This window comes from Anolis sagrei, chromosome X (assembly GCF_037176765.1).
Source record: "Anolis sagrei isolate rAnoSag1 chromosome X, rAnoSag1.mat, whole genome shotgun sequence".
NCBI lineage: Eukaryota > Metazoa > Chordata > Lepidosauria > Squamata > Dactyloidae > Anolis > Anolis sagrei.
Window position 1 is genome coordinate 20054437 of NC_090034.1, and position 22061 is coordinate 20076497.

At 42.4% G+C, this 22061-nt stretch overlaps 1 protein-coding gene across 3 annotated transcripts in view; it reads right to left on the reverse strand.

Annotated features, from left to right (window-relative positions):
- Positions 1 to 1499: 1499 nt before the first annotated feature.
- LMF1 (lipase maturation factor 1) overlaps positions 1500 to 22061 on the reverse strand; it is a 124110-nt gene continuing 103548 nt past the window's right edge. For all 3 annotated transcript variants that reach the window (XM_067473649.1, XM_060786554.2, XM_060786556.2), the window contains 5 exons: positions 19270 to 19453; positions 17506 to 17659; positions 13138 to 13321; positions 10378 to 10490; positions 1500 to 1852 (listed from right to left, as the gene is read on the reverse strand). In XM_067473649.1, the coding sequence (XP_067329750.1) occupies positions 1678 to 1852; positions 10378 to 10490; positions 13138 to 13321; positions 17506 to 17659; positions 19270 to 19453 (810 nt within the window). In that variant the 3' untranslated portion in view covers positions 1500 to 1677. The remainder of the gene's footprint in view (positions 1853 to 10377; positions 10491 to 13137; positions 13322 to 17505; positions 17660 to 19269; positions 19454 to 22061) is intronic.

The following is a 22061-nucleotide window of genomic DNA, read 5'->3' on the forward strand; positions in this document are numbered from 1 at the left end:
CAGGGTTAGTCAAAATGCATAGGCCAATAAGCCATTGTATTTTGTATCGGACCAAATGGTCTAAGTCCTTCCATAGGGAAACTGATGCATGGTCATCATCATAATTTATCCTGTCAGAAGTGAATTGAGAATACTGTTATAATGTCTTTAAAAACACAAAGTTAAAAACTTGGCATGATACTAAATGTCCTTTGATCAGAAGCTGGCCACTTGGAGTGCCTCTGGTGTTGCTGCAAGGTGGTCCTCCATTGTGCATGTGGCAGGGCGCAGACTGCATTGTAGAAGGTGGTCTGTGGTTTGCTCTTCTCTGCACTCGCATGTCGTGGACTCCACTTTGGAGCCCCATTTCTTATGGTTGGCTCTGCATCTCGTGGTGCCAGAGCACACTCTGTTCAGCGCCTTCCAAGTCGCCCAGTCTTCTGTGTGCCCAGAGGGAAGTCTCTCATTCGGTCTCAGCCACGGCTTGAGGTTCTGGGGTTTAGTCTGCCACTTTTGGACTCTTGTTTGCTGAGGTGCTCCTGTAAGTATCTCTGTAGATCTTAGAAAGTTATTTCTTGATTTAGGGTGTTGGTGTGCTGTCTGATATTCAAACAGAGGATGGACCGGAGATGTCAATGCCTTGGTTAATTCATTACAGGCTGCTATTTCCCGATTGATGTCAGGTAGTTCAATACTAGCTTAAAGGGTATAATTTCTCCAGTGGTGTGGGACATAGACATCCTGTGATAATACAGCATTCTCATTAAGAATCACATACACTGTTTTAACGTGGTGAGATGTGTTCCACACTGGGCATGCATATTCAGCAGCAGAGTAGCAAAGTGCAAGGGCAGATGTCTTCACTGATCATTGTAAGAGACATGAGATAAGCCTCCCTGCGGGATGGTAACACATCTGGGCATTCTCTTGGCAATGTCTCTGTAAATGGCTGATTCTCTCAAGCCAGAAGAGACTTGCAGCATTATCATCATTATAATTACCCCCTACTATTTTCCCAGTGACTTGAAACTGATAAAAATGTGGCCTAACATTCACAAAAATGTAAATGCTTAAAAAGTAATGAAACTACCAAGCACAGGTCGGATAGTCATCTGTCAGGAGGGCTTTGACTGTGTCTTCATGCCTGCAGAAAGGAGTTGGACTGATTGGCCCCTCCAAGTCTATGATTCGAAATTGAAATCACTCACAAACTTGAACCACTTAAAAAGTGTGATAAAAGCAGCATCTATATTGCGGAATTATTGCAGCTTGGTAGCACTTTAATTTCAGTGCGATGCAATCCTGGGACTCTTTTGGCTGAGAAAGTTGAAGATTATGTAAAATTACAACTCCCAGGATTCTGCTTTAAATTAAGGTCTGTTTCTTTGGCCCTTTTGCACCTGTTTCTCCCCCTTTTCTGATAAAGTTTTAGTATTTTCATTGAACTTTGGAGTGCTATTTTTGACTATATGTTTACCTGATGCCCCCTACTGTTAGCTTAGCCCAGTGGGGTAAGTATAGTATTTTAAAATAATTTTTATTATTCGTAAGCTTGTTTGCAACTTGGATTTGCAACTTGTACATACAACTTCCCAAATGCACTTTAATGTAAAAGACACATTGAATTGATTGAAAAGGGTCCAAGGCAAGGCAGACAACGGGCCTTGGATATGATTTGGGTCTGTATTAGATTTGTTTTCAGCTCCGCTTTGGGAGCGGCCAGTTTCGAGCCTTCAAGAACTTCCTCAGCCCTTCCAGGTTGAGCGGCGGGAAATAGGGCCCGATCCTCTTCCGGATCCACCACTTTCCATCTGCAGCGTGTGTCCCTCCTGGCCGGCTGAACTTGTACCTGAAATGCTCGCCACGGACCCACCTGCAAGGAGCAGAAAGCAAGACAATCAAAGCCAGGCACACACTCCCCCGATCCAAGGGCGACACACGCCTTTACAATCAAGACATCACATCCTGTGTTTGATTATTTGCCTTATGCCTACGTCCCTTCAAAACCTTTGGGTCATTTGACTGGAATTGGAAGGGATCCCCAAAGGCCATCCAGTCCAACCTCCTTCCTCCAGGCAGGAGGTCACCATCAAAGCTCCCCCAACAGATGGCCATCCAGTCTGTACTTAATACCAACCAGAATAGGACCCCCAGGCAGTCTGTTTTTTCACTACTTGGAAGGGATCCCTGAAGGCCATTCAGTCTGACCCCCTTCTCCCTTGCCCTCCTGACAGATAGCCATCCACCCTATGCTTAATAATAATAGAACCATAGCCTCATTCAGTTGGAAGGGATCCCCAAAAGCCATCCAGTCCTAGTTCCTTTTGCCAGGCAGGAAGACACCATCTGAGCCCTTCCTACAGATGGCCATCCAGCCTCTTATTAATAATTATTGAGCCATTGACTCATACAGTTGGAAGGGGTCCCTAAAGGCCATTCAGTCCACCCTCTTCTGCCAGGCAGGAAGGCACCATCTGAACCTTCCCGACAAATGACCATCCATACAATTTGAAGGGATCTCCCAAGGCCATCCAGTCCCATCCCTTCTGCCAGGCAGGAAGGCACCATCTGAGCCTTCCCGACAAATAGCCATCCATACAATTTGAAGGGATCCAGAAGCAGGTCAGACTGGATGGCCTTTGGAGGTCCCTTCCAATTGTACGATTCTACAAAAGGCAGCCTTTCTCCATCGCGTCTTGTCAATTTGCCGGAGAAGTTCATAAATTAATTCACGGTATAAGAATGTCAAGAGTCGCACCGATGGAAGCCGCTGCACAAAAACAGCTATTGAGCCTGGCAGTAAAAGTGGGGTGGCCTCAGGGGACCCTCGGGGTCTGGAGCTGTTGAGCCCTCCCTCCCTAACATAATGAAGAGCGACTTGACACATCTGCAAGGAAAGGCCGAGCCTCGCAGCAAACCTATCGGCACTCAGTAAAGTTTAAGGCAGAAGTTACACAGGCAAAACATTGTTCATCATCGCCTTTCAGCTCTCTGCGAGGAACTGGAGGCCACGCAGCGGCGTCACGGGATGCCCATAAATATTCCAACTGCTCCGCAGAAGGAGAAAGAAGAAGAAACCAAGAATGGGGTGTTGATAGATTATGTTGATTTTAGAAACGGGGCCAAGTGCAAAGGCAACCCTAACCGAGAATGTGCCCAAGGAAAGGCCGATCAAATGACCAAAGGATTGGAAGCCATTCCCTACGAGGAAGGGCTGACGAAGTTGGGGATGTTGAGCTTCAGGAAAAGAAGGCCAAGAGGGGACCGGGTAGCATTTGAAAGGATGTCCCCTTGAGGGGGGAGCAAGCTTGTTTTCTCCTGCTATGGAGACTAGTCTACTTCACTGGAGGTTTTTAAGCAAAGGATGAAGGTCATCTGTCATGAGGGCTTTGATGGCGTCTTCCTGCCTGGCAGAAGGGGGTTGGACTGGATGGCCTTTGGGGTCTCTTCCAACTTCTATGAGTCTATTATTGTATATCTCTCGTTTTTAATTAACTCCCGTTGGCGCAATGGGTTAAATCTTCATGCCAGCAAAATTGCTGACCAATAGGTCAGCGGCTTGAATCTGCAGAAATTGGGTTGAGCTCCTTCTGTCAGCTCCAGCTCCCCATGCGGGGACATGAGATAAGACTCCCACAAGGATGGTAAAACATCAAAATATCTGGGTGTCTCTTGGGCAACATCCTTGCTGATGGCCAATTCTCTCACACCAGAAGTGACTTGCAGTTTCTCAAGCCGCTGCTGATACAAAATCAAAGAAAAAAAACCCTGCTAATATTTATCAGGTTGAATGGTCATCTGTTGGGAGGGTTTTGATAGGTAGTTTCTTCCTACATTTTATTTTAGTGACTATTTTATTTTGGATTGCTGTGAGTTTTCCAGGCTATATGGCCATGTTTTAGAAGCATTCTCTCCTGATATTTTGCCCACATCTATAAGGCATTTTGCCCACATCTATAAGGCAGAGGTCTGTTGGAAACTAGGCAAGTGAGCTTTATATATCTGTGGAATACCTAGGGTGGGAGAAAGAACTCTTGTCTGCTTGAGGCAAGTGTGAGTGTTGCAATTGGGCCCCCCGGTTAGCATTGAATGGCCTTGTAGCTTCAAAGCCTAGATACTTCCTGCCTGAGGGAATCCTTTGTTGGGAGGTGTTAGCTGGCCCTGATTGTTGCCTGTCTGGAATTCCCCTGTTTTTTGAGTGCTGTTCTTTATTTACTGCCCAATCAATGCTAATTAAGGTGGCCAATTGCAACATTCACATGTGCCTCCAACAGACAAGAGTTCTTTCTCCCACCCTGGACATCATTCCAGATATATAATTTCCACTTGCCTAGTTTCCAACAGACCTCACAACCTCTGAGGATGCCTGCCACAGATGTGGGTGAAACGTCAGGAGAGAATGCTTCTGGAACATGGCCAAACAGCCTGGAAAACCCACAGCAACCCAGTGATTCCAGCCGTGAAAAAATAAACATATTTTATTTTTTTGTATTTATTTTAAGGTTGTATCCCTTTGAAAACTTAATTTAAAACACTGCAAAAAAGAGAGGAAAGATAAGAGTATTGTACCTACCTGGCTGTTGTGCATGAATAGGAAACATGCACAAAGAAGGAAAGGGAAATGTTGACACACACACACACCTCAACACTCTCAAAAGTAATGGACGCACTTCCCAAAGTTGCCCCTTTCTCTGTCTGCAACCCATACTGACACTTTGGCCGCACCCCAAATCCCCTTTTTTGTCCAAAGGGGCCAACACTGGAGAGTGGCAGATGAGAATGGTGCCTCCTCTTTGCCAAAACAAAACCAAACCCTGCGGTCTGTTGCTTGGGCGTCCAAATCCCACAATTTCCTCCTTATGCCCTGGAGCAGCTGTGGGGCTCAGCGGCCCGTCAGGCCCCCGATGACATCTCCCAACTGTGAAAGTGTTAAGAAACGAGGCCGTCCGAGTCTAAATCTCCTGGACAGCTGGAATTAGTCGCAGAGCAGAGGCTGCAGCTGTCTCCCTCCAACAGATGAGCGAGAGGGGTTTCGGGAGGGAAAGAAGACCCCCCCCCCCAAAGAAAAGCAAGGGCATCGAATCTTGGGGTGCCTGGCCAAAATGTGAAAGGCGAGGGCAACGGGAACCTGCACTATGCGCTTACTTCCACCAAGGGTTGAGCATCCCATATCCATTACTTCGAAATACTCACAAATTATCCTGAGACAGTAGAACCTTTGCTTCTATGTACACAAATTCAATGGGTAAAATCATATCTATCTATATAATACAAATAAAAGATATGCTTGTGAATATGTATGTGTTCTATACTATGCATCTATTATTTTCCAGGCAGCCCCCACATCCAGAGAGCCCCATGATCTGGACTACACTTGGCACACAGAACCATCATAAACAGCTTGAACGACCAGTGAGAGGTTTTTTTGGGGGGAGGGGGGATTCATCTGGGATTATGGGAGTTGTAGTCCACCCACATCCAGAGAGACCTGATGATGGCTTTCGGCCACACTTGGCACACAGACCTGTCATGAACAGCAAAAAGACCGGCGAGGTTTGGGGGGAATTCATCTGAGATTATGGGACTTGTAGTTCACCCACATCCAGAGAGCCCTGAGACTCCTGCTGATGATGGATCTCAACCACACTTGGCACACAGACCCATCATGAACAACTTAACTACCAGTGAGGTACTGGGGGGGATTCATCCAGGATGATGGGAGCTGTAGTTCACCCACATTCACAGAGCCCTTGGACTCCCACTGATGATGGATCTTGACCACACTTGGCACACATACCCATCATGAACAACTTAACTACCAGTGAGGTTTGGGGAGGGAATTCATTTGAGATTATGGGAGTTGTAGTCCACACACATCCAGAGAGCACTGAGACTTCCACCAATGATGGATCTCGACCACACTTGGCACACAGAACCATCATGAACAATTTAAATGACTGGCGAGGTTTGGGGGAATTCATCTGGGATTATGGGAGTTGTAGTCCACCCATATCCAGAGAACCCTGAGACTCCCACTGATGATGCATCTTGACCACACTTGCCACATAGACCCATCACGAACAATTTAAATGACTGGCGGGGTTTGGAAGGAAGTACATCTGGGATGATGGGAGATGTCCACCCACATCCAGAGAACACTGAGACTGCCACTGATGATGGATTTTGGTCACACTTGGCACGCAGACCCATCATGAACAACTGAAACGACCGGCGAGGTTTGGGGTGAATTCAACTGGGATGATGGGACTTGTAGTCCACCCATATCCAGAGAACTGGACCCATCATGAACAATTTAAATGACTGGTGGGGTTTGGAAGGAAGTACATCTGGGATGATGGGAGCTGTAGTCCACCCACATCCAGAGAACACTGAGACTCCCACTGACGATGGATCTCGATCACGTTTGGCACACAGACCCATCATGAACAACTTTGAATATTGAGGGGAATTCACTTAAGATTATGGAAGTTGTAGTTCACCTATACCCCTATACATCTTCTAATGGAACCATTTGCAACACCCCAAAACCAAACAAGCACTATTTCTAATATTTATCATTACACAGGACCTAATCTGGGCATCGCTAGGTACCTAAGATAGTGTGTGTATCTTCTCATACATAAAAGTCAAGGTATGTATGTATGTTTGTGCAACAAAGGCTAGGTGAAGTGGCCCTCTGTGACATTACTGAATTGGCTGTTGCTAGGTGAAGTGGCCCTCTGTGATGTCGTTGGGAAAGAAAGGTGACATATGTTTGGTCTTCCTTCTTGGGACACCTTCCACCTTGTCCTTCTCCGGACACAGGTTAATTCCAAAGCAGAATAGAGCGGGAATCGTGTTCGCTTTTTAAGCTGCCGCATCACACTATTGGCTCACGTTCAGCTCTCTAACCACTAACCTGTTTGTTTACTTTTAACTAGCCATTTATAGAATCGATGTGCTTGTATGCTGTAACATTGCAGGGAAATGGAGGAGGCAGGGAGCAGTATTGAGAGCCTTCCTAATTGAAATTTAATTGTCTTTTCTCACTTAAGCAAAACCATGCGGCTGCGGTTTCAGCGGGGCCTGCTGCAAAGGGCCATGTCTTCATGCTCTCGGCTGGAACCCTCGGGTGTTTTCAGATTTACAGTGACTCGCTTTCGGCTTGCGGCTGACATTTTCGCAAGCCTTGCTTTGCTTGAAGTCGGGCTTCACACCCAATTCGGTCGCTGCCGATTCCACAACGGTCTCATTAAAAAGAAAATAATATACTCGCCGGCCTTCCATTTCACATAGATCAAATTGTAGCAGCAGTAACACACACACATGTGTGTGTGTGTGTGTATACACCTGATATATATAGGTAAGCTCTGACCCATCTGTCTATTTATTATCCATCTACAGAGCACTGTGACTCCCATTTAGGGGGAGGGGGAGGGAGGGATGCAGCATGATGGAAGTTGTAGTTCACACACAATTAAAGAGTACTATAAATCCAACCAATGATGGTTCTGAACTAAACTTGGTACACATATTCACCATGACCAACTTTATATAATAAAGGGCTTTTTTTCCATGTCAGGAGCAACTTAAGAAACCGCAAGTCGCTTCTGGTGAGAGAGAATTGACCATCTGCAAGGATGCCCGGATGTTTTGATGTTTTACCATCCTTGTGGGAGGCTTCTCTCATGTACCCGCCTGGGGAGCTGAAACTGACAGAAGGAGCTCATCCGCAGTCTCCCCGGATTCGAGCCTCTTCAGTCGTGCCGGCACCGGGGGCTCTACTGGAGGGCTGGGGGGGGGGGGATAAGTAACCTATCATGATGGGAGTTGTAGTTCACTCACAATCAAAGAGCATCCTGAACCCATCTGATGATGGATCTGGACCCATTATTTATTTATTTACTATACTTGTATACCACCTTTCTCAGCCTATCAGCGACTCAAGGCGGTTTACAATAAGTCAGTACACATAATATCAAAATACAAATCAAACATTAAAAACCATATAAAAACACAACAGAAACAATCAAACCAACATCATTAGCATCTCCTAGTTAAAAACATTGTCCAATTCCATGGTCAAGTGATTCCAATTCCTATGTCAGTTTCTCTGCCTTTGTAAACGCTTGCTCAAACAACCATGTCTTAACTTTTCTTCAAAAGAGTGAGGGAGCCAATCTAATCTCCTTAGGGATGGTGTGCCATAGCCGAGGAGCCACCACTGAGAAGGCCCTGTCTCTTGTCCCCGCAAGCCGTACTTGTGATGAAGATACATCCTACCTCTGTTTATGTCCAGCGTTTATTTTTAAAGTTTTAACTATCACATCTGGCCTGGCCATAGGTTTTTAAATCCTTGTGTGTTATTGTCTATATTATTTATTTATTTATTTCGAGGTTTTATATACCGACCCTCTCACCTTCGAAGAGGGATTCGGACCGGTTCACAACATGTGTTAACACACAAAGAATATACAATAACAACACAATGCCACTTCATAACATGATTAAAATATCAGCCCTATACACATTAAAACATTATCATCACAGTTAAAAGAGCCAAATCGTCCGACACCATCACAATCCCATTCATCATCCTCCTTTCATGTGGGCAAAGAATTAAATCAGTTGTCAAATGCCGCGTTCCACAACCAGGTCTTTGTTAGTTTCCTGAACGTCATGAGGGAGGGGGCAGTTCTGATCTCTAATGGCAGGGAGTTCCAAAGTTTTGTATTAATTGTATTGTTTATTTCGCTTATTGCTTGTTGTTTTTATTGATGTGTTGTTGGGCTTGGCCTCATGTAAGCCACTCTGAGTCCCTTGGGGAGATGGTGGCAGGGTATAAATAAAGTTGTTGTTATTGTTGTTATTATTACTATTATTATTATTATTATTATTATTATGAAGGCGGGATCGAGAGCAGGGCCTCCCCGGACGATCTTAATGTCCTAGGTGGTTCATAAGAGGAGATGCGTTTGGACAGGTAAATTGGGCCAGAACCGTTTAGACAAAGTTTAACTGAAGGTGGGCTTGGGGGGGGGGGGGAGTTAACCCAGGGAGATAGGAGTTGTAGTTCGCCCTTCATCCAGAGAGCACCATGAAACCTGTTGGAGCATGTAAAAATCAATTTGTGAGTGTGTTAACTGAAAATGCAAAAGCTCGAAGCTGACTGATTGAGTCATGCCTGGGGAGCTAGCTGAGCCTGGGAGTTTTGGCAACAGTTACATTTATAGCATTAGCTTGCCAAGACAGTTTAGTGTTCTTGTTTCATGAGCTGCTGGAAGGAAATCTTTCATGTGGACACCGAAAGACCATTTGAATCTCTCTCCAAAAGGACATTGTGTGAGTCAATGAAACTGTTCACATGATTGTATATATGTTGCTCTGCATTACAAAGAGTAAAATACTTGTTCTTTGTATTGTCGAAGGCTTTCATGGCCGGAATCACTGGGCTGTTGTAGGTTTTTTTGGGCTATACAGCCATGTTCTAGAGGCATTGTCTCCTGACATTTTGCCTGCATCTATGGCAAGCATCCTCAGAGGTAGTGAGATCTGTTGGAACTAGGAAAATGGGTTTATATATCTGTGGAAAGATCAGGATGGGACAAAGAACTCTTGTCTGCTGGAGTTAGGTGTGGATGTTTCAACTGATCACCTTGATTAGCATTTGATGGCGTGGCAGTGCCTGGAGCAATCTTTTGTTGAGAGGTGATTGGATGTCCCCGATTGTTTTCCCTCTGCTGTTTTGCTGTTTTAATTTTAGAGTTTTTAAATACTGGTAGCCAGATTTTGTTCATTTTCATACTTGTTCTTTACTGATCATCTGTGTGGCATATTTTCTTTCTCTGGCAAGACAATGTGTGGACTGATAAAACATGAACTACGCGTGATTTTCAGTATGCCACAAAACCCACTGAAGATGGATCCGGACCAAACTTGGCACACAGATCCAACACAACTGACTTTAACTACTGGCGGAGTTTGGGAGGGTAATGGCAAAGGACAATGTGAGTTGTAGTTCACCCATATGTGAACTGTGGACCCCACCGATGATGGAGCTGGACCAAACATCGCACACAGAGCCAACATGAAGAACTTTAATGACTGGTACAGTTTGGAGGCAACAACAGGGGATGATGGGAGTTGTAGTTTACCCACACCCGAATGCGTTTTCTAATGCGACCATTCATAAAATCCAAACGAAACAATGACTATGTCTAATGTTTATGCTTACGAAGGTCCAAACATGGGCATTGGCAGATATCTAAAATACTATACATATATACACACAAAAACACACACACACAAATATACACTATTTGTTTTGTGCAAGAAAGGTCCCTTGTTATTATTCCATCTCCCATGAAAACACAGGGTTTTTCCATGACCTGAGCTTACCTTGGTGGCCCTTTCCCTTCAAAAGGGTTGGTTGCCATTAGAGACAGGACTTCTTTATCGTTGGCCAAAAGCTTTGCGGCTAAATGGATTATCCATTCATTCTGTTCATAGGTCTTTTGGAAGGAAAATAAGGAGGAAAAAAACATTAAAAGTTGGGAAAAGTAGGATAGCTTTGAATTTGGTATATTGAGCGCTTGATTCAGCCATTACAATGGAAACTACAATCAACGAAATCAGAAGAACTTGGAAGGGCAGCTATGGGAGCATCTACACTGTAGGATTAATGCAGCCTGACACCATTTGAACTGATATGGATCCGCGCTATGGTATGCTGGGAGTTGTAGTTTGGGAAGGCACCAACACTTGTTCAAAACCTTGAAAGACTACAACTCCCAAGATACCATAGTGTCAAACCAAATTATTTCTACTGTGTAGATCAGAGCTTTCCAAACTGTGTATTGGGATATAATCATGTTGCATGAACAATGTCTCCCTAAAAACAAAGGCTGCCAGGCAGGAAGACACAGTCAAAGCCTTCCTGACAGATGACCATCCATCCTTAGTTCAAAAACAGCCAGAGGATGAGACTCCACTGGACTCCCAGGCTTATATTTAACTAGAGCTGGAAGGGATCCCCAAAGGGCATCTAGTCCAACCCCCATTAGCCATGAAGGACACAATCTGATCCCTTCCAACAGATGGCCATCCAGAGAAGGATAGTAAAACTCAATTACCATGTCACAACAGGATGCATGTCTGAAACGCATGTACCAACATGGTAAGTTTGGAAACTTCTGGTATAGATGCAGCTTAGCAAGGAGCTAGACAAGATCCTCAATTGCAATGATTTACATTGGATACTGAAGTTAGGATGGTCCATAGTATTTCTGGTTTCTATCAATAGTTATAAAAGCTGGAAGAAACTACATAAGATGTTCAAAACATATAAAAAGGGAAGGAAAATGAAAAGGGGCTTTTATTTATTAGGTCATAACTGATTGCCATAGAAGCGCTTCTCCTTGAAAGCGCTCTCCGGCTGCATGTAAAGCAATTAAAAGCAGTAATGAAGTGTCGGTCCACTAACAAATTATTATTTGATGCTCAAATTATTATTTGGTGCTCCCATGGGGTATAAATGGGCTTCGCGTCTCCTCCTTTCCATGCAGTTCCAACATTTCTCTGAGGAACATCTTGCTGATTGCTTTAGAAAAGTGGAAAATCCATTTCGGGAAGCCAAAGAAGGAAAGTCTCATGTATTGGGTGGCGAAGAAGTGCAAAAACGAGCTTGTCATGACAAGCCCAAGAGGTGGAAGACTATCTCCCAAAGGCTGCAGTTGACATACAATACAAGAATCCTATGATGCAAATATGGGTTGGCATACAATATAAGAACCCCATGGTGCAAATATGGGTTGACATACAATACAAGAATCCTATGGTGCAAATATGGGTCTTTGGCACAATGGGAAAGGAGATTCCACCTGAACATTAGGAAGAACTTCCTAATTGTGAGGGTAGTTCAACAGTGGAACTCTCTGCCTTGGAATTTTTCAAGCAGAGGCTGGATGGCCATCTGCCGAGAGGGGCTTGACTGTATTTTTCCCACCTGGCAGAACCGTGTTGGACTGCATAGCCTTTAGAGGTCCCTTCCAACTGTATGATTCTATGACACTAATTACAAGTCTCAAGTCGCACTGCTCTACAGACAAGAAATGGTATAAAAGGAAAAGTCCATAAAGTGCCAAACTGTCAAGGCGATCGATCTGTCTTGAGAGTAAAGATGATCCTTTCAAGTTCAGATTAAGAAACAGAAGGCTTTCCTAGTCTTCCAGTGCATTGTATGGTATGAATTTGTTGGGAGTTGACCATGGAACAGCAATGGCGGACCTAGGCATGCTTGAAAGGTGTTCTCTCTAGGCATTTTCTAGGTCCTTCAACACAATATTCTGGAAGACATGCCTGCAAGGTGTTCTCTCTAGGCATTTCCTAGGTCCTCCAGCACAATATTTTGGAAGACATGCCTTCAAGGTGTTCTCTCTAGGCATTTTCTAGGTCCTCCAGCACAATATTTTGGAAGAAATACTTGCAAAGTTTTCTCTCTAGGCATTTTCTAGGTCCTCCAACACAATATTTTGGAAAGCTTCCTTAAAAGGCATTCGTTTCTATAGGGTTTGCTATTGTCTGCAGTTTCTTGGACATCATACTGTTTTCTCTGATTTGCATATGAAGGCAGTCCCCGAGATATAAACATTCGACTTTCAAATGACTCCTAGTTAAGGACGGGGCTGAGACCACTGGAAGAGAGAAATTTACCCCCCTGAAGGAAAATTCACTCTTGGAAGAGTGATTATCATGGAGGAAAGGTGTCTCCACTGAAGCTTTATCGCCAATTTTTGTTTCCACAACAAGCCACATTTTTCAAAATCCAATTCTCACAGGGACAGTAAGTGAGGTGAGATTTCTGAACAGGGACACAGATAGTAAAGGAAACATCATAAGGGTGTTAACCCTTCCCTATGCTATCCAAAGCTACTTATTTATATGTATTTGGCTGGAGATATACTTAAAAATGTACCTGTTCTGACTTACAGATACATTCAACATAAGAACAAGCCTACAGAACCTCTCTTGTTTGTAACTTGGGGACTGCTTGTACAATGTATTAAAGGCCATGTGTCCACCCAATATTCCCCAATATCTGCCTACCTGCCCTCTTTTAATTTCCAACTTAGACCCCACTTCCAAACCTGATATCCTCACCTGGAAGGCAGCAAACCACATCAGCCAATCTAGGCGATAGTGGTAAGGGCTGATCAGGCAGGGCCTCCTGTGCATGTCCCCGGGTTTGCATTTGAACTCATACTCTTCCCAAATGGCATCGGGGTCCTTGGGGTCCAAGCTGGACGTCCCTTGAAGGATAACCTCTGTCCTTTCTTTAGTGACACTGTGGAAGAGAGAGCAGATTATGGCTGTAATATTTATGTCTGGATTTCAACTTGGGACACAAATCTTACCTGTATGCAAACCTGACACTGAAAAGTGTTGCTTTTGGAAAGGCATAACCTTTTGGAAAATCTGAAATCTCCATAGCCTTTTGGAAACGTGACCCTTCTGGAGATCAATTGGCATACACACTATTTGGAATAATCACAACCCTTTTGTACAGTATGATCTTCCTGAGAAGAGTTAAATACTCGTTTGAATTAATCTTCTCCTTAGTGGTAAATATCCAGTACTATTCATGCCATGGTGGAGCAGCATGTTAAACTGCTGAGCTGCTGAATTTGCTAACAGAAAGGTAGTGGTTCGAATCCAGGGAGCAGGGTGAGCTCCCACTGTTAGGCACAGCTTCAGCCAACCTAGCAGTTCAAAAACATGCAAGTGTGAGTAGATCAATTCTGTGGGAAGGTGATGGTGCTCAATGCAGTCATGCTGGCCTAATGACTTTGGAGGTGTCTATGGACAACACCGCTTCTCCAGCTGAGAAATGGAGATGAGCACCAATCCCCAGAGTTGGACATGACTAGACTTAATGTCAGGAAAAACCTTTAACTTTACCTTTTATTCATGCAAGGCAAATTCGGCTTCTCAGACGTTAGACTGATATACCTGGTTATCTCTCTGAACTGTTAGGAACAAACATATGCTAATGCACAAAATATATAGCAGATCTTCAGAGTGTTGTTTCAGTTATCCAAAAATATTATCTACTCTCCCATAAAATATATTGCTTTTAAATCTTGCTCTCAAGAGACCAAAAATAAGCAGTCTTCGTTAAAAGTAATATAGTTGATTTACTTGCAATCTTAATGTATTCAGCATATAAGTACATTTTTACTGGTTGAGAGTTTTAAACACTAAGTTCTGTAAAGCATTCTGTTTCAGTCTCTTCTCTATTGCATACAGACTACGACTCTCTTCAGTCAAATACATTACTGAACATTACTGACTACTCTCTGCAGCATACTGACATTACCAAATGCATACTGTACTGACTGACTTCTAAACTGTGCTGATTTTGATGCAAACTGAACTTCTAAAATGGAGTCTCAGTCTGAATAGTCCCAGATCTGGTCACATGGTCTGCAGTCCTTCCCACAAACTCAAACATCGAGTTAAGGGAAAATTACATACGAAATCGTATACATACAATATAATAAACAATCACAATTATATACATAACAAATAACTAGTATAGGAGGCTGGTAGAAGGTTGCTATTTCCAACAGTTGCAATGTCTTTGGGTGTATCTACACTGCAGAATGAATGTGGTTTGACCCCACTTGAACTGCCATGGCTCCATGCAATGGAATTCCTGGCAAGGAACAACCACTTCGAAAAGCAAAGCAAGAGCCTGTTGTTGCTTCATTTCTTGGAACAATACCTGTATTGCTGGTATTTTATTTTATTTTCATGTTTGTATATATATATTAGGCTTTAAATTGTATTGAATCAGCTTTACTATAAGCCACTTTTCTCTTTTTTAGAGAGAAAAATCAGGGTACAACAACAACAACAACAACAACAAAATATGGAGTTGTCAGACACTGGAATGGGTTTGATTCCCGTTTCCCAAAAATGGCAGATAATAATAATAATAATAATAATAATAATAATAATAATAATAAACTTTATTTATACCCCGTCACCATCTCCCCGAAGGGACTTGGGTGGCTAACGTGAGGCCAAGCCTAAAAATTACAGTAAGGCAAAATAAATACATACAACAGACAGCAACATCAAATAAAATACATAACTTCAAATGAAATGCTAAACAATAACAAAATAATACAATAGAATAACACAAAATATAAAAGACACAAGGAATTAAGCAGAACAGGCTGGGCCAGATGCAAGAGATAAAATTATAAAAATCTGGGTGAGATAGGTAAATAGAGTAACGTATCTAGTGGTCCTCTAAATGCACTTTATCATTGATTTAGGATTGTTTGCTCACCCCATCTCCCGCCGAAAATTCTATCCCAGTATATTACCTTGTTCATGCCCAGCATTATTTTTAAATTTTTAATTATCACATTTGGCTCAGCCATAGGTTTTTAAATGCTTGTTGTTACTGTTACTGTTTATTGTTTATTTTTTGTTTATGAGATTTATTTTGATTGTTTGTGTTGATGTTTTGTTATTGCTTTTATTATTGTTGTTCCATGGGCTCAGCTTCATGTAAGCCACATCGAGTCCCTTGGGGAGATGGTAGCGGGGTATAAATAAAGTTTTTATTATTATTATTATTAGTGGGAGGTTCGGTAAGAAAAAAAAGCAATGGGGTTAGTCTTCACTGAGGGATGAGATGAAGTGCAACAAAAGACAGATTTCTACTAGGATGGACAGGGTATGGGGATTTATTGTTCGAATATTCATATACTGAGGTTTTCTTTTTAGTGGTTTTCTTTAAAATAATATTTTGGAATGCAACCAATTAAAAAGAAACATAAAAAAATTCCCAAACAATAAAATTAAAAGCCAAACAGAAAGTAAATGCAAAGGTTTTCCCTTGACATTAAGTCTAATCGTGTCCAACTCTGGGGAGTGGTGCTCATCTCCATTTCTAAGCTGAAGAACCGGCATTGTTCATAGACACCTCCAAGGTCATGTGGCCAGAATGACTGCATGGAAAACTATTACGTTTCCAAAGAAGCAGTAACTATTGATCTACTCACATTTGCATGTTTTCGAACTACTGGGTTGGCAGAAGCTAGGGCTAATAGCGGGAGCTCACCCCGCTCCCCAGATTCGAACCTCCAACCTTTCTGTCAGCAAGTTCAGCAGCTCAGGGGTTTAGCCTGATGCGCCATCAGGGCAGGTGTAGTATTGGTGCAGGGTCATTCGGGTGCATGACAAAAGACTACACTGCTGAATTAATTTAGTTTGACATCACTTTGAGAGCCTTGGCTCAATGCGATGGGGAACTGGGAGTTGTAGTTTAACAAGGCTTTTCACCTCTCTGCCAAAGAGTGCTGACCAAGCTACACATTCCAAGATCCCATCACCTTGAGCCATGGAAGTTAAAGCAGTGTCAAAACTGCATTCATTCTCCAGTGTAGATGCAACCAAAGGCAATGCCAACCTTGACTTTTCTTAGACCAGATGAGTATCTGGATGTTGGCAACCAACTGCACAACATACAGTAATCACTAACTAATATTCAACATAGTCTCGGTGTTTCCAGTCAGGACTCCCCATTGCTGGAATTACGAGCCCAGCGCTTGCAAACACATTGTAAATCCAGGGCACCGAAGGACTACAAAAAAGCCCATTCCTACTGTGCTATTCAAGAGTATGTCAACCTTCACATCATCATGCATTCCTTATGGGCTGCGATCCTCATTTTTATGGGTTTACACAGGCTGGAATTACAAATGCATTGCAGCAAGGCTCTGTCACGGGTTTGCAAGGGTTTGAGCAATGTCAGAACAGAAGAGAAACAAGGGAGGCATCTACACTGCAGAATAAATGCAGGTTGACACTACTTTAACTACCTCGGCTCAATGCGATGGAGTTAAAGGGAGTTGTAGTTTTGCAAGGCCTTTTGTCTTTTTTGTCTAAGAAGGCTAAGGCTTCACCAAAGCACCAAACTTCCAGGATACCATCGCATTGAGCCATGGAAGTTAAAGCAGCATTAATTCAACAGTGCAGATGCACTCAAAGAGAATTTGGAGAGGAAGAGAAACAACCAACAAGAGAATGCTGCTCCGAAGAAGTCATCCAATAGATCTATGGGCGACAAAGTGCAATGCATATGACTCCAAACCAGGCATGGGCAAACTTTGGCCCTCCAGGTGTTTTGGACTACAACTCCCACAATTCCTAACAGCCTACCTGCTGTTAGGAATTGTGGGAGTTGCAGTCCAAAACACCTGGAGGGCCAAAGTTTGCCCATGCCTTCCCAAAACTAATTTTGTGCCTGAAACAATGTGAACGAATACTCTGAATATGGCCCAGGTATAGTTTCCTTTCTACATAATTCTGAAATACTCCAAAACTGTCCCAAATGGTTGGCAGAGACAGTGACAACATTGTTTTCTGATGATGCGCACTGTTTCATGCACAATGATTTCATGCGCCTAGATGAGATGAGAGAGAGGAGAATGTATTCGAGGTTATACGTACCTCCCAAAGGCCCCATAAGTGTTGACTATCCGGAGTGAGTTGAAGGACGTGTTCATGACTTGTTTGGAGCTCAGCAAGTTGACCACCACCGGGACGCTGAGGACAGTGATCAACAGACCAAAGGATATGTTCAGTCCTCTGCGGATGTAGCAACCTGTGGAAACAAAGGGCAAGGGATTGAGAACACAAAAATTCTGCACCACTCTGACAACCATTATGTCATACCACACAGAGGAGCCATTGAAATCCACAAGAAGCACGTGGACAATTTCAACAGAAAGGAAGAAACCATGAAAATGAATAAAATTTGTTTACCAGTATTAAAAAAACACCAGATCCAAGACAGTAAATAAAGAACAGCACTCAGAAACAGGAGAATTCCAGACAACAAGCAATTAAGGGCCTGTTAACACCTCCCAAAGAGAGGATGCCTCCAGGCAACAAGAGCTTGGCTACCTCTATGCAGATACCCTCACTGATTGACTCTGCCAACTTCAATGTTACTCAAATGCTAATTCAAGCTGGCTAACTCCAACAACCGGACTGATCAATAACTGGCAAATAGAGAGAGAAAACATGGAGGCAATGACTGACTTTGTGTTTCTAGGTGAAAAGATTACTGCAGACTCAGACTGCAGCCAGGAAATCAGAATACGTTTGCTTCTTGGGAGGAGAGCAATGACCAGTCTTGAGTAGAGACATCACACTGGCAAGGAAGATCTGCATAGTTAAAGCAATGGTATTCCTCGTAGTAACCTATGGAAGTGAGAGCTGGACCATAAGGAAGGCTAAGTGAAGGAAGATAGATGCTTTTGAACTGTGGTGTTGGAGGAAAATTATGAGAGTGTCTTGGACCGCAAGAAGATCCAACCAGTCCATACTTCAAGGAATAGAGCCTGACTGCTCATTGGAGGAAACGAAATTAGAGGCAAAGATGAAGTACTTTGGCCACATCATGAGAAGACAGGAAAGCTTAGAGAAGACAATGATGCTGGGGAAAATGGAAGGAAAAAGGAAGAGGGGCCGACCAAGGGCAAGATGGATGGATGGCATCTTTGAAGTAACTGTCTTGACCTTGAAGGAGCTGGGGGTGATGACGACCGACAGGGAGCTCTGGCGTGGTCTGGTCCAGGAAGTCACAAAGAGCCAGAAGCAACTGAACGAATAAATAAGAACAAACTCCAACATTCACAACTACTTTAAACAGACAAGGGCTCCTTCTTCCATCTTGGACATTATTCCAAAGGTTTATATATACTCCACTTGCCTCACTGCCAACAGAACCTCTGAAAATGCCAGCCACAGATTCAGGTGAAACATGAGCTGCTGGAACATGGCCATACAGCCCGAAAAACTCACAGCAACCCAGTGATTCTGGCCATGAAAGCCTTCGACAATTTATTTGAAAGGATGTCACGTTGAGGATGAAGCAGGCTTGTTTACTGCTGCTTCGGAGACCAGGACACAATGGAGCAAATGGCACGAAAAGATAGGAAGAACTTCCTGATGGTAATCTGTGAATCTCTCATCTGTGAATCTCTCATCCTGATCCTGTCCTCTCGGGCATTATACCTATTCCCTCCCAATTTGGTCCCATCAACAGATATGATAAGCATGCCCCCTATTCTGTCATCCAAGTCACTGATAAAAGACTGCAGTTCCTTTAGAGTTTGGACTAAAACCTGGCACAGATCCATTGCCTCACTAACACAAGACTGGAAGCCACCTGTGGCTTAGGTCCAAGGGGATTAAAATATGACTGACCATAAGGTAAAGGAGACGTTTTCCTTGTAGCTTCATTGGCTTGAATCCCCAGGACTTGGGCCTTGGTGCCTTTCTCCTTGGAGCTGAAAAGGAAGGCCAAGGAGGCGTCATCGAAGCAGGCGATGCTGGGCACAATGGTCAACCAGTTCAGGAAGCTCAGGTTGCCGCTGATGATGAGGAGCACCTAGGAGCAATGAGAGAGAAAAACGAGATAGAGGGTGCATTTAACTGTATTAAACTGTAGGTTTAATGCAGTTTGATGCTGCTTTAATGGCAATGGAGTCCTGGGAGTCGTGTTTGGTGAGGCACCGGCACTTGATAGCAGAGGAGTAAAGACCGTGCCAATGTGCATTTAATATATGTCCATAGCATTGAACTACGGCACTTCCAGTGGCGTCAAATTGAATTCATTCTGTAGTGTAGATGCATTAATAATAATAATAATAATAATAATAGGATTGTCATTGTGTTGAGAAAATCCCCCCATTATGCTGTTCATTGAAAATAATAATAATAATAATAATAATAATAATAATAATGATATTTGGTTGAGAAAATCCCCCCAATTAAGCCTTTCAGTGAAAGCAATCCTCATAAAATAGTAATAATAATAATGATAATAATAGGATTTTCATTGGGTTGAGAAAATTCCTCATTAAGTCATTCAGTGAAAGAGAGCCTCATAATAATAATAATAATAATAATAATAATAATAATAATAATAATAATGACTGTGGCACAAGCCAGCAAAGGTGGTCCCAGTGGTAGTCAGCACACTGAATACAGTGCCTAAAAACCTTGGCCAGCACTTAAAAACAATTGGCACTGGAAAATTACCATCTGCCACCTTATTTAGATCTGCACGCATTATTCGCCAATACATCACACAGTCCTAGACACTTGGGAAGTGTCCGACATGTGATCCAATACAAAAACCAGCAGAGTGATCTTGTCTGCTGTGGACTCATCTTGTTGCGTTTCTAATAATAATAATAATAATAATAATAATAATAATAATAATAATAGAATTGTGATTGGGTTGAGATTTTGTGATACGAAATCCAGCACATATATCTTGTTTGCTGTGACATACTGTGTTTTTGTGTCAGAATAATAATAATAATAATAATAATAATAATAGAATTGTGATGGGGTCAAGTAAATACCTCCATGAAGTCATTCAGTGAAAATAATAATAATAATAACAATAACAATAATAGAATTGTCATTGGGCTGAGAAAATCCCACAATCAAGCCATTCAGTGGAAATGATCTCATAATAATAATAATAATAATAATAATAATAAGAAGAAGAAGAAGAAGAAGAAGAAGAAGAAGTTTGTCACTGGGTTGAGAAAATTCCCCCATTAAGCCATTCAGTGAAAGTGATCCCCATAATCCCCCAAACTAGTACTCTTTCCCAGTTAGCTGCTTTGCTAGGAAATTTCACATCTCTTGTTTAATTCAATCCCTCTTTTTATAATATGGAGGCAATTTAAAGAAAGCAGTTCCCAGTTTGGCCGCTTCTGACACAGGATCACTTTACTGCTTTATGGAGAGTTCAGTGGGTGGTCTTTTCTGCTTCCCCCCAGTTTTCTTTCTATTCTGGGGAGGAGGGGGTCACGATCCATCACTCTTTTATTGCTTGGAAGGACAAGAGCCTTATTCCTACCAGCTGTCCAAAGAAAAATGAAATATGAAATATTGTAAAAAAGGAATAAATATAAGACTATGATCCAAATCTGATGCGGAATTAAGAACCTAGCATATTTATTATTTCTATCTATCTATCTATCTATCCATCCATCATTTATCTATCTATCATCATCTACCTCTAATGTATCCATATAATTTATCAATCTATTTATAATTTACTGGTCATCAATCTTATCTATTTATCATCTCTTTATATCATCTATCTGTCATTAATCAATCTTCATCACCAATCTATCTGTAATCCATCTATATCATTTACCTTTCTATCATCCATCTGTCATATATCTATCATTATCATCTGCACTTTATCTATATCATTTATCTATCAAACTCTATCATCTATCACTTCTATTAATCATCTATCTATCTATCTATCTATCTATCTATCTATCTATCATCATCACCATCATCAATCTATCTGTAATCTAGCCACTATATCTATCATTTCTCTGTCTTCTATCTGTTACCTATATACGTATCATCTATTCTCTCTCTCCTATCTGTCTGTCTGTCTGTCTTCCTATCTATCTATCTATCTATCTATCTATCTATCTATCTATCTATCTCTTATCTCTCTCTCTCAAACTCTATCATCTATCTACCTGTTGTCTATATATCTAGCAAACATCTATATCATCTATCTATTTATTGGGTTGTTGTAGGTTTTTCCGGGCTATATGGCCATGTTCTGGAGGCAATTTTTCTCCTGATGTTTCGCCTGCATCTGTGGCAAGCATCCTCAGAGGTAATGAGGTCTGTTGGAACTAGGAAAAATGGGTTTATATATCTGTGGAATGACCAGGGTGAGACAAAGGACTTTTGTTTGCTGGGGCTAGCTGTGAATGTTTCAGCTGATCACCTTGATTTGCATTCAATGGCTTGGAAGCGCCTGGGGGGAATCTTTTGTTGAGAGTGATTTCATGTGCCTGTTTGTTTCCCCTCTGTTGTTTTGCTGCTGTAATTTTTGAGTTTTTTAATACTGGTAGCCAGATTTTGTTCATTTTCATGGTTTCTTCCTTTCTGTTGAAATTGTCCACATGCTTGTGGATTTCAATGGCTTCTCTGTGTAGTCTGAC